The 18,651-nt window shown below is 48.0% G+C and overlaps 1 protein-coding gene across 1 annotated transcript in view; it reads left to right on the top strand.

Moving 5' to 3' along the window:
* The window catches only part of NRG2 (neuregulin 2), an 84,508-nt gene extending 67,288 nt beyond the window's left edge, over positions 1-17,220 (top strand). The window contains exons 8-12 of the mRNA XM_065690529.1: positions 8,504-8,606; positions 9,531-9,654; positions 11,141-11,268; positions 13,652-13,876; positions 14,830-17,220. Of these exons, the coding sequence (XP_065546601.1) occupies positions 8,504-8,606; positions 9,531-9,654; positions 11,141-11,268; positions 13,652-13,876; positions 14,830-15,487 (1,238 nt within the window). The 3' untranslated portion in view covers positions 15,488-17,220. The remainder of the gene's footprint in view (positions 1-8,503; positions 8,607-9,530; positions 9,655-11,140; positions 11,269-13,651; positions 13,877-14,829) is intronic.
* The last annotated feature ends 1,431 nt before the right edge of the window (positions 17,221-18,651 follow it).

The raw sequence follows: 18,651 nt of genomic DNA, 5'->3' as shown, positions 1-18,651 counted from the left end.
CTCTTGTCAGTACAATTTATTATCCAATAGTCTGTCTTGATGGTCTTCAGATGTTAATTCTCCACTTTGCTTCATGCCTTGGAACATGCTCTGTGACCCAGAGAGCTCTCTGGGGGACTCAAGTGTGCTTGCAGGGAGTAATGCATGCAGTAACTAAACATCTTAACAACTTCTTGGGCAATTTCAAGTCAGTGCGAGCATGGGGCCAGTTTTCACAACTCTTTGCTAAGGCTACAGTCTGCTGTAACTGTTGTAACTGTCTGCTGTAACTGTTTGCTAATCTACGGTCCAGTGCAAGCTATCTTGTCTTGAAGTGTTACTCACAGAATATTATTTTAGATTAAATGTTTTTGTTCATCTTTTGAAACAGGTTGTACAGAAAAACATAGATAGGGATCAAGTAAGTGTAGGACTTTGTCTTCTGTCTGATGATGAGAAAAGAATCCACCACAAGGTTTGTGACAGTGGGTCCACAGAGAACGCACCCTGCTGGAGCTCCTAAATCCAACCGGGTTTTCTCTTTCACTCCACTTCATCTGACTGTCAACCTTTTGGGGACTTTGGTGAAGGTCCATGCATCACTTGACTCTTCAGCAAGCCCTGCTCTGAGCAGCCAGGTGGTACCAATCTGGGTGATGGTGTCTGACCTGAATCCCACACAGATGCGCTGCAGCTGAGATGAAGAGTGTGAAAATGGATAATTTTTGTAATCTCTTTCGTCTTTTCCCCCTTTTTCCTTCCTCACCTCTCCCATGCACGCTGCCTTTCTCTCTTGAACAGCCTTCTGTCATATAGGCAGTAGTTAGGTGTTTGAACACTTCCAAACTAGGGCCCAGTCTCCTGTAAGATCAGCACAGAAAAGACTATCTTCCCTTTTAGGTACAAGAAATAATGTAAACACTGCAAAATATTGCATTAAAGAAGCCAGTAGATACTGATTCCTTAACACTGATGGCTACATTAGGAAGAATGGGTTCTATTTAAGTCCAGCTTTTTCAGAAACATTCAGCAGGCACATTTGGAATGAAATTTTCCAGAAAACATCCTCATTACAAATAGTTTGGGGATTCTGACAGCAGTTCAGGGTGCTCAGCTCTCGCTCCTTGCCATGACCAGGGAGCATGTGTGGAGTTCAAGCAGGGGCTGATGATGTGAGAAGAATAATACACCCATATCCTCAGCCTAGTGCTGCCTCACTGTAGTTTGTTTGTGCGATAGCCTCTGAATTTATTGCTTCCAATGGAGCTTGTCCATGAAAGTTGGAGAGTACTCTGCACTCTTCCAACACTCCTGGCATGTGTCAATTTGTCTCTACAGATGGGATTAATCCATTTCATTTTAGTTATCCCAAAGGTTCCTTCTGCCATGAGACTCATATGCAATACACCTCTACATTGCAGCCACCTCTGTCAGTGTGCAGTGAATCACTGTCTGCAGGAGCTGGAGGACTTACCTGGATCTTATGCTTCCTTCTGTATCGTTAAAGGTCACAGTGTAGACTGCTGCTCAAAGGTTTCTAGGCATCCCCAGCAGCCAAACAGACTGCCAGTCTTACTGGGAGGATGAGTAAAATGCAGGTTGACCGAACTGTTGCAGGACACAATGCAGGTGCTACACGTCATGCTGAGCATCTCCACGTAGGAGCAAATATAACCCAAAGCTTTTAAAGAGGTATTACTTTTCCTGATCAACCTCTTAAAAAGCAAAGAAGCCTTCTTTCAAATATGGTAGTCAGAAATATCTCCAGAGCAAAATAAAACTGTTGTCTCTAGGAGAACTTTTGATTTCTCAACCATGTTTGCTACCAAGCATATACTGTTGATATAAAATAGGCACACTCTATGTGGTAAGCCATCTTTGTGAAGGTGATACCCTTCTCCTGGTTGCAGAATGATTACCCTTTGAAGCAATGTTTTACCAGAGCTGGGGTCATCTCATTAGCCTCTTGACTGTAAATTGTTGACTAATTTTGAACACTCCTCTTTAGAGAAGAGACAAAGCCTCCAGATGCCAGTGTGCTCTTGAAGTGTCTCCTCCTTCACTGTCCCAGCACAGAAGGCAATACCTGCCCATGCTGGGAGGAACTCCTGAGAAGGGGAAGGGGAGAGTGGCTCCCTATTCAATGTGTTCACTTATGAGTAATAGAGAAGCAATGTCCATAGCCTGAAATGATGATAGCTGTGGACATCAGATGCAGAAGCTTAGGCTGGGGTAAGAATTCCTCTATCTGTAAAACTGCTGTTTTCTTCCCTACTCAGGGAAACTGTAGCTAAGATCCAGTGAGCCAACTGTCCGTATCTGCTCCATGGGGTTGGGGAGCCAAAAGAAACTGCAGCTGTAATGTGAGAGTGACAGTGGGAAGGTGAAAGTCCCTCAGGTTCTTCCCACCACCTCTGTTTGCATCGGCATTTCTGAGTTTGCAAAGAAAACCATGGAAGTGTTTTGAATTGCATCCATTTGTATCTGCAGAAGTTGCAGTAAATCCTGGAACGGGGAGGAAATGTGGCAGTGTAAGCAGTGTGCAGCTTAAGGTGCATCAATAGTGTAGCCATACTGATGAAATTTAATGTATCTTTACATGCATTTGTCATAGTGTCAAGTGAAACTGTGTGTGTGTAATGGCAGCATGCCTTGGGAATAGGTCAGGGCTAGATGTGACAATCAAGAGGCTTAGGCTGAGTGTATTCTGTCCAGTTCTCTGCTGCCCACCACATTGTGTCCATGTCACTGCAGCTTGTACAAAGTGACTGTGAAACGCATGGTAGAGTTTGCCATTCCTTTTGCACAATTGTGAGATGTGAAGCAGAGAGCAGCCAGGTTTTGTGGCCTTGAAATTGCACAAAATTTTAACAAAACCCAACCCCAACTGACTCCCAAACCCTCCAAACCCCCCAAGCATCAGCATTGATCTGAAGAGAAGAACCTGCTTTAGAAAATGTGTTTATGTGTTCCATAACAATTAGTGCTGATTTCCCCCCTGCCTAAATTTTGAACAGCATTGCAAAAGAAAGCCAGTATTTCTGTGCAGCAAAAAAAAAAAAAGCAGTTCCTATGGAAAATATAGTAAATAAATCTGGACATCTCCAAGCTGCAACAAATCTTGTGTGTATGGTGATTGGAAACAGCAATGGTAAGTACGGAGAACTTTCATGTTTACGTAAGAAAAACTGTCTTTAGTTGAGGCTGTAGGAGGACAATTAGTAAAATTTAGGATACCTGTTTTGGATGACTGTGTGTTGATTCATTATGTAAACTACTTTGCTTAGCACTGTCTCTGCAAGACAAACTGCAATCTTGTAATGAATATTAATCTGAAAGCAGATTCTCCTGTTTGTGCTTTTTTCAGCATGTTTGTTGTTTCCAAAACAATGCAGAACCACAGCAGAACTGAAATGTGGAAGATCACAGACTTGAGGGAAACTTCCAGTGCAATTTGCACTTTTAGATCTGCAAGGGATTCGTTGCCTGCGCCAGGCAATGAGTCACTTGCAGCATCAGTGGTTCAGCTGCAGATCTGTACTACCAAGAACAGTGCTCACACAACTGACAGGCCATCAGGTGATTCACAGGCACTGCGGCCAGGTGATGCTGTGCATCCGAGACCAGACTCGAGGTGATGGGCAGCCGAAATGTGCTGGCAGGTCTCAGGGCCTGTACAAGTGCCCACACATCTGTCTGCCCAGCGCCCTGCTTTGATGCACAGGTCCCAGGCAGAGATGGGCATGTGAAACCACGCGGGGTTTATTTTGCCTGTAGAAAGTGAGTGAATGATTTGTACCAGGTTCATGCAGTCGCTGTGTGTTTTGACCTGTCAGGAGCTGCTTCAGAACAAGTGTACCTTTTTTTTTCTTTAAATTTTTTTTTTCCCTGCCTAAACTGTGAATTCCATATCAGGTACTAACAAACATGGCTCATCTCAGAAGGATTCATAATTAACTAAAAGAATTCATAATTAACTTCCACTGCAATTTGTTTGGGTCTTCCTTTACATTAGATATAAGCTCTGGTGTGGATTTGAAATGCTCTGAAGCATACACTGTCTTCCGTGTAACTGCTGCTGAGCCTACAGAAAAGCTAACCTGCTCTAACTGCACAGTGTGTGTGTTTGTATATTAGAGTTCTCTGACAGACCTGTTTTTCTTTTTCTCTTTCTCTTCCTTGTCTTCTTTCTGCATTGGCAGAGCATCTTGGATTTGAATTAAAGGGTATGGACCAACCATTCATTTATTAATCAGAAGCCATTAAAAGCTGCCCACATTATATTTATGGCTTTAATGGGATGATTAAAAAATCAGCTGTTCTGTTCTCTTCCCTGGCACCACAAGAGATGTTTGGTTTGAAAAAACCCAACAAACCAACCAAAACCAAGCACAAAATCTGAATGTAAACCTATAAAAATACATGTGTATCTTTAGCAGCACTCTTTTCTTTGTTTCAAGCAGCAGGCTGGTGTGTGTGCCATGACTGGGGTGTTATAATGGCCATACGTCTCCCCATTCAACATAATTTTGTGTATTTAACTGAAGAGTTGGAGTTTGTGACCATCCCAGAGGTTCCCAGCAGAAACCCCTTGGGAATGGGCAGGCATTCCAGGAAGGCGGGTTTTAGAAAGATCAAGGTTTTTATAGAAATTACCACCCTGGATGCACTAACCTTCACTGGATCCTATGAGGGTCAGAATGCGCTTTGCTGTTCCTTCTCCCAAAGGTTAGTGGCTTATTTTGGTTCTTGGCCAGGAGAAAATTATTCCAAGAAAGATGGCATGAGATGGGTTAGTATAGAAAGCAGTGAGCTCAGGGAGGTCAGTAGTCTCCCATGAGAGCGGAGGGTGTCATTCTGAGCATCATGGTGGCAAGCTGAAGTTTGGAAAAACACTGCAGTGTTTTAAAGGCTTTTAAAAATACCCCCTTTGGGCAATTACCTGCTCCTGCCCAAGTGCTCATAATCATATTATTTTTCTTCCATTCTCCTCAGTCTGTTTTTAGAAATACATCAAGAATCTCTTGAGTAAGCACCTGGGAAATCAGATTATTGAGGGTAGGTTTCCCTTGAGTGTACAAGCCAATCATGTGGAGGCTGGTCAAATGAGAGCAGAGAGATTTATCTTTATCATTTAACTTAAAAACACTGACCTGGCAGTGTCAGCCAAAGCAGATCTTCACATGAAGATGCTACAGTTCCATTTACTAGAGGTATGGGGACACCAGTCTTTCACTTCTGGATCCTAAACTGTCTTCTTGGATCCCCAGGGTAGAGGGACATGCTTAATGAAGCTGGAGAAACTTGTCTCCTCTGGTTCTTGCATGCCTGATCCACCAGGATGGGGTGGATCCACCAAGATGGGTTTATATCTCACAGCAGCCTTTCCCCGCTGGAGAAAACGTTCATTTTGTAGTCAGGTGTTTCAGAGAAAGTGGTGCTGCTAATGCCAATACACTGAAATTAGCTTAAAACTTGAGGATTTTTGACATCCCTTTTTTGTTGACCTCTTGTCCTTTTCCTCATCCATTCTCAATGTCATCACAGAACCGCACACATCCTGTTCCCAGCCTGCAGTCGTCTCTTCTCTGTCATTCGTCTGTCACTCTCATGCATTGCTGTGACTCCCATGGCTGGACTGTGATTCTGTCAGCATTATGTGGCACCACATGGTTTGTTCGTAGTGTTTGCTGCTTAGAGTGATGCTGCTGCTGCTGAAGTTGTGGTGTTTGTAGAGCGTAGAGGCACAAATGGACAAGTTCTGCTCCAGGACCTTCTTAAACACAGAATTGTTAGTGTAGTGTGCATTCTCTTATTTTCTTTCTGTCATTGTTGAGATGGTTTTGTGCAACAGGAAGATACTGTGTTATGGAGCTTTATCAGCTCTAATGAGATATGAGGAACCAAGCTAAATTACTATCAGCAGGTCATTTAACTTGTAGCTTTGCAGCACAGCCTCACACGTCACTGTTTCACATAGCAGAGCTGTCAGCTTAAGACAGAGAGGCTAAATCTGCAGTTCTGATGAACTGAAACGTTCCCCGTGCAATTGAGGTGAAGGTTTGGAACAGTCAGACATGCCAGAGCCAGATGACATGATCATCACAACAGCGGCTGGGATTTGAGCCTCGGGCAAAAGATTGTGTTATTTAGCTAATAGCTTTGCTTTTTGCTTTTTCTCCCTCCTCCATGATTCAAAGGGAACGATTTATGCTTGGAACAGAAGTCTTTGTAGCAAAAAACATAGCTGGTGAAGGACACTGCGTTTGGAAAAACTGGAATGATGGATGAGTCCATGGTGGAAACTGACCATGGTGGAAAAAGCCCCTGCTCAGGCTTATTTTTTTGTAAAAGTAGCTTTTGCTGGGTAGTACCAAAATTCTCACCCGGTGCCATCTGTAACCAGGATATGAACCTGGCTGGTTTTCCTTACCCTGATAAAATCTCTGAAACTCCTGGCTGAAGGAAAGAGCTGGAATCCAGGTCCCAGAGATGTGCAAGAGTGAGAAAACTTGTGTGCCATGGTTGCAGATACCTGGGATAGGGCATCCGTGCAATGGGAACATGTCACTGAGGGAGGTGTCTCACCTCAGAGTGAGCTCTTTCCCCATGCCAGCTCCACGTGGTTCCCTGTAGTAAAGCACAAGGCGTATGTCAGCCATCACCCAACTGCTCCTCTATGAGCAGGTCCCAGGCCATACAGGCTGTGGCTCTGAGGAGATGCAGCTAGCTGGTGAAGCCGACAGAGCAGCAACTTTCAGGCCACAGGAGATCCATGATCTGTTATTCCTGGTCCACATCCTCGTGAGTGTGGGAGTCTCAGCTGCCTGTAGTGAATGGTGGCGCGTTGCCTTCCTGGAGACCCACCAGCAGCACCCTGAGTGCCTCATGAAGCCAGAGGCCAGTGCTCAAACAAAATGGATGGAAATGTGTTGCTTTATACTGAGATTTTGCAGCACAGGCATGAAGAAAGCTCTGCTGGTTATGTTTTACATCTCCATGCCAGGGCTGTCATTCTCAACCCTTGTTTAGCAAATCTTTCTTCATTATCTTTTTAAAAGTTAGAAAGGGATAAACATTTTTCCTAGCACTTTTTTTTTTTTTTTTTTAATTTCCCAAAAATGCCTTTTCCTTCCCAAAACAGAAGGGTGAAATTGGTCTAAATATCCAGTTATCTGGAATGCTTCATTGCTTGCCCCATGCTTTTTTGCTGAAGTCCAGGGTTTCTGACACCAGACCTGTTTCTGTTCTGGTTTTGTATTTCATTGTCTAGGGCTATCATATAGTCCATTCAAGGTTATTTAGTGGGGCATGGTGAGCACAGCAGCCATGGCATGAGTTTTATTGCCTGATCTATATGAAAAAATATTTCAATGAATATTAAAGAAGGCACAAATCCCATTAACATTAACACATAACTATGCAGGCATCAGGACATCTCTCATAGATGTTGAACTAAAATGCTCGTGGCAAGTGTGCACTGAATCCTTCCCTCAGTCCTCCAGCCACAGAGCCAAATTGCTTCTGCTGATCCCAGTGGAGATTGCTGGTTGTTGCCGTGAAGAGCATCTGCTCTGGTGTAGCCACAGAGGAAGAGGTGCCCTTGCCATGTGATTGCTGCCTAGGTGTAGTTACCCAGCAAGCAGCATCCGAGTGTTCCCCTGAAGCCTTGATTAATGTGAACAATTACCTCACTTCAGCATGGTTTGGATTTTGATGCAAGTGACTGACTTTCCTGGTTTGAAAGGCGGTCCGTGACAAATGGTGGTATTTGAGAGAAGCAGCAGCATGCTGCTTGAATTTTGTGCGTGCATCTCAGTTATCTGGTGCAATGAAATTAATCATTTCCTAGGGTTTCATTAAAGATCCATAACCGTAACCAGTTACTGTATTTTAATTGCTCCACTCCCTTTTCTTTGTCTTACACACTATCACTTTTCCATCCTCATTCTGCTTTTGGACTGTTTTAGGATGTCCTCTTCAGCACCTACATGCTTTAGAGCCTGTTTCTTGGTGGTTTCTAGCCACACCACAGAGCTCCAGGGCATGCAGCTGCCGCAAGGAAAAGGCATTCTAAGTCAGAGCAGAGAGCCTGTGATGGGAGAGAGCATCACAGGGCATGGGTGTACGGGGTGAGTGGGGGTTGCTTGGGGACTTCTTTGTAGGCTACTGAGTTACTGAGAAGGGGGATCTGCTGGAAGGGAGAGGAGAGTCGTGGGGCTGTTTGAGACTAGTCACTGAGTTATGCTGTGGGCAAGGAAAGAAAGCAACATGTTTGAGCACAGAAGGGGTGAGTGAAAGAGGGCAAAGGTACAGAGCGGCAAAAGCAGTGAAGGTGTCCTATGGGGTGAGCAAGGTTGGGCCGGATGGTCTCAGGTTTGGGGCAGCTATTGGAGACAGGCAGTGGATTGGCAGGAGGTCTGTTCTCCATCTCACCCACACGCAGTGCTGGTTCCTGTGCAGCCAGGCGCATCCCTGGTGCTGGAGCCCATTTGTCATTGTGGTTTCTTCTCTCCATTTGCAGAAGCAGAAGAGCTCTACCAGAAGAGAGTTTTAACCATCACGGGAATCTGCGTTGCCTTGCTTGTGGTGGGCATCGTCTGTGTGGTAGCTTACTGTAAAACCAAGTGAGTATGGGTGGTTAGCAGACAGCACTGGCTAGAGGTTACAGAATGGCCGTGATCATGCTTTGTGTTTTCATGCTCTTCACCAAAATGCTCCTTTAAGGAGATGCTGTGCTGTGGTGTTCCCAGGAAGGTCTCATGAAGGAGAAGAGTGAAGCCACCTAGCAGGCTGTGCCTGAGCAGGATGTTTTCCTGGGGCCATCTGCTTATTCCCTGAATCAGCATCATTTCCTCCAGCCAGGTGATGCTCTGTTACTGGGAAAAGCTGGTCCTCAAGGCAGCAGCTCATCTCCTGACAGCAGAAGCACACTGGGCTGTTGTGCAGGAGCTGTGGGCTCAGCTATGTACGTTTCAGGGACTTTCAGAGTTATCTTGATGGAACAAGATGCTTGGGGACCTCTTTTATGGCCAGCTTTCCCTGTCTGGGCAGCACATTTTTCCTTACTTCACTTGTGCCTCACCTCAGTGCAGGGTGCCCCTGGGACATGAGGGGTCTTGCAGAGTGGATGCCCTGCAATTGTAGGCTTTACCACTTTGCGCTTAATGAAGGACAGGTCGAGTGCCTTGCCACCAAGGCCAAGCCAGGACCTGCTTCCCACTTTCTACCTCCCTGCTTTTCTCCTCTGCTCCCAGCACCATGGTACCCCTGGCTCCACTGCATTGTGCTGAGCCTTGTCTTGCAAGAGGAGACCTTGGATCCAGCTTCCCAAATTGCCCATGATAAGAAATGTTCATCTTTTATAGCAGAAGCAGCAGAAGGTGGCAAATGTTGAAGGCATTGTTTCCTCCTGTTTGCAGCTTTCACAAACACCATTGAAACAAGCATGTCTGACTCTTGCCTTCTCTATCATCTGCATCTCCCAGGTGTCTCTGGGGCAGAGAGCCCCATGAGTCTTCCTTACGGATTTTTTCCTTTCTGTTTTAAAGGAAACAAAGAAAACAAATGCATAATCATTTACGTCAGAACATGTGCCCTGCCCATCAGAACAGGAGCCTTGCGAACGGGCCAAGCCATCCACGTTTGGATCCCGAGGAAATCCAAATGGCCGATGTAAGACCTTTTGTCTCCATCTCGCTGCATGTTACTGAGTTCCTGTTTTCTGCCAGGGATTTGATGTGGATGTGGATGCTTACACACCTGTGGGCATGTGTGTGAGGAGTGAAACACTAACAAACTTGAAGCAAAAGATGAGATTCTGCATAGAAACCTTTCCAAAAATGATATCTGAAGTGAAAAGCGATTTTACTTTGAAGCACAGGATGAAAATAGGGTACTTGGAACAGATTTATTTTGATGAATGTGATCCTGTTTTTTTTGAGAGATGTTCCCGATGGTCCCTGTTTATGGACCTCTTGTGGCTGCACCCCCAGAGCATAAGCAGCACTTTGAGGGAGGGGATCCTGCCCCTCTGCTGTGCTCTGGGGAGAACCCCCCCTGCAGTCCTCCTGATCCAGCTCTGGGGCAGCAGCACAAGAGGGACGGAGCTGTTGCAGTGAGTCCAGAGGCCACGGAGATGCTGCGAGGGCTGGAGCAGCTCTGCTCTGGAGCCAGGCTGAGAGAGCTGGGCAGGGGCAGCCTGGAGAAGAGAAGGCTCCTGAAGGGGAGACCTGAGAGCAGCTCCAGTGCCTAAAGGGGCTGCAGGAAACCTGGAGAGGGGCTTGGGACAAGGGCCTGTAGGGACAGGCCAAGGGGAATGGCTTTAACCTGACAGAGGGGAGACTGAGATGGGATCTTAGGCAGAAGCTCTTCCCTGTGAGGGTGCTGAGGCGCTGGCACAGGGTGCCCAGAGAAGCTGTGGCTGCCCCATCCCTGGCAGTGCTCAAGGCCAGGTTGGACACAGGGGCTTGGAGCAAGCTGCTCTAGTGGAAGGTGTCCCTGCCCGTGACAAGGGGGTGGAACTGGATGAGCTTTAAGGTCCCTTCCAACACAAACCAGTCTGTGATTCTGTGATTCTATGATCAAATGACTACAGTGACTCAGTTACAAGCTTTGCTGGGTCACCCTTTGGATGCTAAAATTTAGCTTGCTTGAATCCCAGCCATGAAGGAAGAGGGAAAGGGGATTTCTAAGAACCACATCCCTCTGCCCCCGAAGTACTGACTCCCACAGAGATCTCAGTGTACCTGCGAAAAGCAGTGCTTGTTGGTGGATGGAGCAACATCTCAGCATAAATGTTTGGCTCACACCTGGCATTTCTGTGGGACTTGAATGTCTCACTGATCTCATGTGGTTGTCTTTTTGTTGGTACTCTGTCAGGTGCATAACCCTTGTGAGCAGAGATGTTTTTCTGCTCAATAGCTGCATGTGGTACCACTGTCCCCTGGGGAGCCCCTCTGCTCTTCTTACCCTTCTGCAGTCCCCATGACACTGTGCAAAGTGCAGGGGCAGAGCTCCAGCCTCCTTGTCTCTTTCCATGGGGTGAGAAGCTATTGGGTTCACTCAGTCCTCATCTGATTTCACCAGAAATAATTAAGCCAGCCAAATTTGGCTGTGGCAGCATGGCCGAGCTGATGGTGTGATTCTTCATGTTTTACAGTATATCTCTAAGAATGTTTCTGCCACTGAGCATGTGATCCGAAGGGAAACAGAGACAACCTTTTCAGGAAGTCATTCCTGCTCTCCATCTCATCACTGCTCCACAGCCACTCCAACGTCCAGTCAGAGGTGATGTATGCTGTTTTCCCCCGAACCTTCTTCCCCTCTTTGCCTTAGGATGCTATGAGATTCAAAGCCAGCAACAGCTTTTTCTTTCACCTCCCTTTCCTGTTTTCACTTGCTGTTTGGCACTATGCTGGCATGCAGGCCATGGTGACACTGCTGGCCTTTGCTGGCACAGCTAGTTAGTGAGAGGTGTGGAAAGGTGTGATCCTTGACCTGCAGCGAGGTGCCAGCAGGAGCCTGCAGCACTGACATAACTGTGAACCAGGAGGAAATGAAGTTGTGCTTCCATGCTTTGCACAGACATGAATGGGAGGCTGCATCTAGGAAAGGTTTCGCAAGCGGGGTTTGCAGCCACACTGATACCTGCAATAATTCATTAAGCACACACAGGTTGTTTCATGCTTGATGTATTTGGAATGTATGTGCCTTGTGGAAGGCAAAGTACACAAAACATCACAAAACCTTTTGGGCAGTTCCTCCAAGTTAGGGTCTGAGTTGGGGGCCACAGTTTTTCACTAGAAAAGAAACCCACTCCTGTGCAGTTTATCACAGTCCAGAAAGTGACATCAGAATCACAACCTAGGGATCACCCTAGAGAAAGTCCTGTGCTGGTTTGAATTTGGATGTTCAGGTTCTTCCGCTTACACAGCTCTTGTGCTTCTTCCAGTAAGTGACAGTGTTTCCCTAGGAGAGCACTTGCCTTTGGCAAGTGACTGGGGGTGCAGGGGGGTCAGTGATGTATAGATCACATTGCTTTGACTTTTTATAAAGCAAAACATGTCCTGGCTTGTTTACTTCTTTAGCCCGATGTGTTTGTCTCTGTTTTCCAGGAAGCAATGAATCTTTTCAGCTAAAGCTCAAAGTTAGCTCCCAGCAGGTTTCTTCAGGGTTCAGTCATTCATCAGGGATGAGCACGTACTCTCAGGGTGCAACGTGTCAGATCAATTTCAGATATTGAACTTAGGTTTTCAGGTGAATTCCTCTGCAGAATCCTTTGGCTAGACCTCCGGCAAGCAGCGAGGGAGCCAAGAATGACTTGGGGGGCTGGAAATGGCTGCCTTTGCCCACAGAAATCCTGTTCCTGGCGTGTTTTCCAGGGTTTTTACAATTTGTATGCTGCAGCCCAACCCTGGCTAGGTGTGTACTAGCTTGAGCCAGTTGCACAGAGCCCCTGTGCCTGCAGAGCTGCACCTTGCTGGCTTCCCATGCTCACTTCAAAGCCCTGGGACCCTGGGGCCACCTCTGGGAACCTCCTGAAGATGCAAAGGTGTGTCTGGAGGGCAGCATTAACCCATCACAGCTATGGGGAGGCACCTACCTCACATAGCCTCTGGTCCTGGCTACCTGCCACCTAATCTTCCTGAGTCAAGTGCAGCGAGCAGGTGTTTCTTGAAGTCATGCCAGAGGCAAAATACTGGCATAATCAGGCTCTGGTTTACTCAATGCGTGCCTCTAATGAGGACGCTGTTTGATGTTATAAATGATGTGGTGGTTGCAGCCAAGCATGCGCCTGGAGCCATCAATAATTAACAAGTTCTTAGGAAGTCTTAATGAGGGCTGCTGTCCTCTGCAAGCCCCCACCCCACATCCTCTGCCGGCACAGCTCCATCTGCTGCAGTTTGGGAGTTCAGAGATTCTGCTGTAACAGACAACATATTTCTGCTATGGAGCAGGGTCAGCCTGTGGCCATAGTGCAGGTGGACCTCCAGTGTGCATGTGGCCCCTTGCATCCCCAGAGAACCCTTGTGGGATGTCTTCTTTGCACCAGGACTAGGGCAGGTGGAGCTCAAAGTGCTCAGGAAGGTCTATCCAACGTATCATAGTTTTTGTTTCGCACCTTGTGTTTTGCTGCCAAAATCTTTTATAAACCAGTGGAAACTGAACATCCAGACCTACCTTTGGGATGCTTTTCTCTGCTGATGGAGAAGCAGAGTGGGGTTTTTGTTTTTTATTGGCTCCTTTCTGGTATCATTTCTGAAGGGGCTGTCGCTTGGCAATGCAGATGGCACATCTGAAGATCCTTTGCAGACTTGCCTTGGCACGGCCAGTGCGTTGCTCCACACCCAGAACACAAGCGCAAAGGAGAATTGCCCTGGCCTCCCTCCAGAGGCTGCCCCATCCTATCACCAGCTGTCAGGAGGTGGTGTGATAAATACCTGGAATGCACTGATTTGCCTTAAGCTCTGATCATATCTTCAAGAAGCAGCAAAAGCAACGCAAAGGCAGGGTTGGGAAGTTGAGCATCCCAGGCCAGATGTATCCTAGTGAGAGAGAGAAAGGGGATGCCAGTGCAGAGCGGAGTGTGAGCTGTACCTGCACGCAGCTCTTTGGAGAAGACCTTGGTGGGGATTCCTTGCTCACTGCCCATCTGGGGTTTGGTCCACAGACATGAAAGCCACACCTGGAGCTTGGAGCGGACGGAGAGTCTGACTTCAGATTCCCAGTCTGGGATAATGCTGTCCTCGGTGGGAACCAGTAAATGTAACAGCCCTGCGTGCGTGGAGGCACGGGCTCGCCGCGGGGCCACCTTCTGCATCGAGGACTCGCGGAGGCCCATGACACAGTATCGTGACTCGGTGGATTCTCTGCGGGACTCACCACACAGCGAGAGGTCAGACCCCACTGCTTGGTGCTGCTCTGGCACAGCAGAGGAGAGCCATCCCTCTGTGCCAGACACAAAATGACTGCCCAGCAGTCCTGTGGTAGCACTGGAGAAACTCCAGCTCTGGTTCTGCCAAAGAAAGCCCCAGGATGCCACTCTGGTAGTGCAGCAAGCACTGAACCCTGCCCACACGGTGACAATGTAGGTTTGGAACACAGGGGTGCAGTCAGCAACTGGTGAAGAAAACCCGGCTGAGAATACACCCTGGGCAGCTTGGTAGGCTGGCAGCTCAAGCAGGATCTGGCCCTCAGGTATATGGGGGAGAGATGCGCATCCTCAGTGTAGTCGTGGATCGCCTGATGAGCAGGAGTGCTGAATAAGCAGACACCCCCATTGGCGCTACAGAGAGGAAATGAAACGTGCTCCTTAGAAAGAGGTGATGCCAAAGGAAGGGCTGTTTGGAGAGGGGCTGGACCAGACCTGAGTTGCCACACTGATGTTCTCAGTAGATTAAAGCAGTAGATGCCTTTTAGAGACACAAGGTTTTTGTTAAACTAGAGGAAGCAATGCCCATGCTTTCCCCATCTGTGGCTTGAGCAGCGGGAAAGCATTTTGGGCAGCTTCCTCAGATGCAAGCCTTGCAGCTCCAGGGGGAACAGAAAGCACCTGTCAGGCAGATGAGTAGCAGGGAAGTCTGCTGGGAGATGGTACAGGGTATTCAGCAACCGAGGGTGGGAACTGCACACCAAGTCCCTTGGGAGAGGCAGTCCTGGGATGCACGGTGCGCAAGCATCCACTGAAGCCAGCAGCTCATCCTCCCTCAGCACAGCTGTGCAAGGTCTCTCTGTCTGGTTCTGCAGGAGATGCTGAGCTCCAGGACCATGTGCGCTGGAGCAGAGCAGAGGCTCAGCTGGAGGCTTTGGAGTTGTCTGGTGTCTAAACAGATGTGTTACTTCTCCCAGGTACGTGTCGGCACTGACCACACCAGCACGCCTGTCGCCTGTCGACTTCCACTACTCAATGGCCGCGCAGGTGCCCACCTTCGAGATCACGTCCCCCAACTCAGCGCACGCTGTCTCCCTGCCGCCGGCGGCCCCCATCAGCTTCCGCGTGGAGGAGCAGCAGCCCCTGCTGCGGCGGTACCAGCTCCCCTTCCAGGACACGCAGCGGTACGACAGCTACTACCAAAGGAAGACCTACCTAAACGACAGCATGGGGAGCCTGCCCTCCAGCCCCTTCCGCATCACGGAGGACGACGAGTACGAGACGACGCAGGAGTACGTCACAGCGCTAGAGCAGCCAAAGAAAACAGCCAGCAGCAACAGGCGGTGGAAAAAATCCAAACTGAACGGGCACATCCCTCACAGAGCCAGAGCCGTCCGGGACTCCTTCTCCTTGAGCAGCGCCTCTTACAGTGAGTCTGACGAGGAGCTGGTGGCCGAGAGCACGCCGTTCCTAAGCACTCAGAACAATGAGGTGGTGCACACAGGGTCGCCGCCGCTGCACCGGCCGGGTGACAGCCGGACTCACTACTCCTGCAGCAGGCACAGCGCGCCTGGGGAGAGCGGGCGCAGCAGCCTGGCGCACACGACGCCCAAACCCGACCCGGATCCTCTCTAGGCACCTCCCGGACTTGTGCGCCCACAGACATGAGCTGCACGGAGGAGGCCGAGGAGGGGAGATGAGACAAAACAAAGATAAATATTTTTATTTTATATAAAAGAGGGGGGGGTGGGGAAATTATAACAAATAAAATGTTTTATTTTCATTTTAGCAAAGTTGTCTTATAATAGCTAACGACAATGACTTTTTTATAAGGAATCTCTATTTATATGTAATGTCTTGATTTACAGCTTCCGAGAAAAAAAAAAAAAGTTAAAAAAAAAAAAAAAAGAAAACAAACAATAAAGTTAAAAAAAAAGTGGGCCAATTTTTGACTACTTAAAAAATAGAAAAACAAAACTATCGTGGTGCCTTTTGCTGTACGCTAGTGCTGGGATTCATGCCGAGGAGTCTGTTTCAGTAGCATTTTTTAAGATCATAGATTTTTTTGTTTGGGAGACAATCTGTCATAAGGGCGCTCCTCCGTTGGAAGAAAACAGCCTTGCCACTTTGTCCCGTACCCTGCTATTAATGATCTTATTCTTTAAGGTATTGTTTAAACACACATCAAGGACATGAGTGGGAGCATTACCATTATCATGTCTAATGGGGATCTGTCTTGCCCTGTAAGATACTTGTATTTTTGCTTAAATCAGAAGAAAAAAGAAACCCAACAGCACCATCCTGGAATGGAGAAGTGATGCTTCTTTTGCCACACAGGTAGGAAGAGAAAACGCAGTCGCAGCAGCAGCAGCCCTTACAGAATAGCTCTCAACCTTTGGCCATTTCACCTGTGGGTCTCAAGTTGGGTTGGCACAGGTTTGTCAGACAAGGCAGATGCCCATATGAACATGGTGAGATAATGCCCCATCACGTAGGGTTGAGCCCAGCGCACTGCCCTGGCAGGCAGACGGCACGGTGTGCTGGTCCCGACAGAGCTGTGGTGCTGTACCAGTGCCATGCCAACTGCAGCATCCCCTTCACAGAGCAGTGTAGCTGCAGCATGGTGTTGCCGTAGGGCTGCCAGGGCTGTGGTGTCCCACACACCATGGTTCATGTGGTTCTGGGAGGACACATGGAGGTGGCCCCAAGGTGCAGCACGGCCAAGGCTTGCCCTGGTCACTGTGCCAGCCGTCTGTCAGCCATGCTGTCTGGGATATGGTAGGAGCCAAAGCTCTGCTTGTCACTCCTGTGCTGGCTGGACAGGCCCCGCTTGGGGCAGCCCCAGCAAGCGGATTCCTCTGTGCCATGTGTTGTACAAACAGTTGTTACCGTCACATCTTGCCACCGGCGATGGACGTCGTGTTTCCAAGCTTGGAGCAGCTCTGGCCTTCGGCTCTGTGGTGCAAAGAGACAGTCCTGTGTGTCCAGGCAGCAGAGCACCCCCGTGGAAGTGCCCCTCTCTCCTCAGTTCTCTGCAGCAAACCTGTTTACATTGTAGCCTGACTTTTTTCTTTTTATATTTTTACTTCTGCATGTCCTTTGCATTTCAGATACTGTAGATTGGATGCATGGTGAAGCTGTGACTGAGAAGATAATACAACAATTGACAGTGTATTATTTCATTTAACTTTTAGCAATAAAGTAACTAAACCCTCTATTCCTCACCCATGATGGGGTCAGATAGAAAACTCTGCTAATTTGTCATAAGATGATAGTCAAAGTTTGCTCTGGATTGTCTGAATGTCAGAACTCTCGACTGTTTAACACTTGAACATTTTTTATATTATAAATAAAATAAGAAATAACAAGCTGTGGGCTGCATTGATCTCAGGCACTTTGGGGAGCAAATGGGGAGCTGGTACCATACACAGAATCACAGGCTGGTTGAGGCTGGAAGGGACTTCTGGAGGTCGTCTGCTCTAATTCACCTTCTCAACCAGCTCACTCAGATAGCTGCCCAGGACTGTACCCAATCAGGGTTTGAGTATCTCCAGGGATGGTGACACCACTTCTTTGGGAAACCTCTGCCAGTGCTCGGTAACCCTCAAAGCAAAAAAGTGTGTTCTTGTGTTCAGGCTGAATTTCCTGGTTTTTCATTGCGTGCCCATTGCCTGGTCTTGTTACTGGGTACTACTGAGAAGAGCCCAGCTCCTTCTTCACTGCCTCCCATCAGGTATTTATACACATGGATAGCACCGCCCTCCCCGAGCCTCCTCCAGGCTGAACAGTCCCAGCTTTCTCAGCCTCTCCCCACATAAACATCTGTAGAGACACTGAGGTGGGTGGTTTTTTACCTGGTGTGGACATTTGACTCGTGTCTGCTCTGGATGCAGGTTGAGAGAGCCAGGCATGTTCAGCCTGGAGAAGAGGAAGCTCTGGGGAGAGCTTAGTGTGGCCTTGCAGTACTTTAAGGGGGCTTATAAGAAAGCAGGGACAGACCTTTTGGTAGTGCCTGTTGCAATAGGACGGGGCAGTGGTCTTAAACTAGATTCAATGGAAGAAATGTTTTTTTTACAGTAAGGGTGTAGAAACACTGGCACAGGGTGCCCAGAGAGGTGAGAGACGCACCATCCCTGGCAGTGTTCATGGCCAGGTTAGATGGGCCTCAGAGCAGCCTGATCTAGCTGAAGATGTCCCCATGGGGGGGTTGGACTAGATGAGCTTTAAAGGTCCCTTCCAACCCACACCATTCTCTATGTCTACCTGGGGCTGGCACAGCAGCATCTGCATTACAAGAAGGCTGCGGCTCCTGCTGGGGTGCAGCGCTGTGGGGTGTGCTCAGTGCTCGGTGCAGCTGATCCACACCAGGCATCACCATCACGATCTGCTCTCTGACGCCTCTGGAAAGGAGCTGTGGCTTTGCCCAGTGCTGTCCCATGCAGAGGGATGTTTTACTGCTCACTGGGATTTGTGATGCTTTGCATCTGCTGAGACGCAGCGAGCTTTGAGCCATGGCAGCCTCGTGATTTCTTGTAGTGATTTCTTGTTCAACACGCCCCTTGATTCCCATAATGGTGTTCTATATTTGGAGGGACTTACACTACTTCAATTTTCTCTCCAATTGCCTCTAAAGGAAGCTTGTATCTCTCTCCTTTTTCCCTGACTGGTTTATTTTTAGACCCCTCGTTTCCATCCATGCGTATTCCTAGGTTTGGGCTGTAAACATTTTACAGCAATTTTCACAGGTGGGGGCAGCCTCCTGCCAGCTCTGTTCCACATGTATGATGCCTTTGCCACCC

The sequence above is a fragment of the Lathamus discolor genome, chromosome 10, assembly GCF_037157495.1.
Source record: "Lathamus discolor isolate bLatDis1 chromosome 10, bLatDis1.hap1, whole genome shotgun sequence".
NCBI lineage: Eukaryota > Metazoa > Chordata > Aves > Psittaciformes > Psittacidae > Lathamus > Lathamus discolor.
Note: the sequence above shows the minus strand (reverse complement) of the source record. Positions and strands in the feature narration are given on the sequence as shown.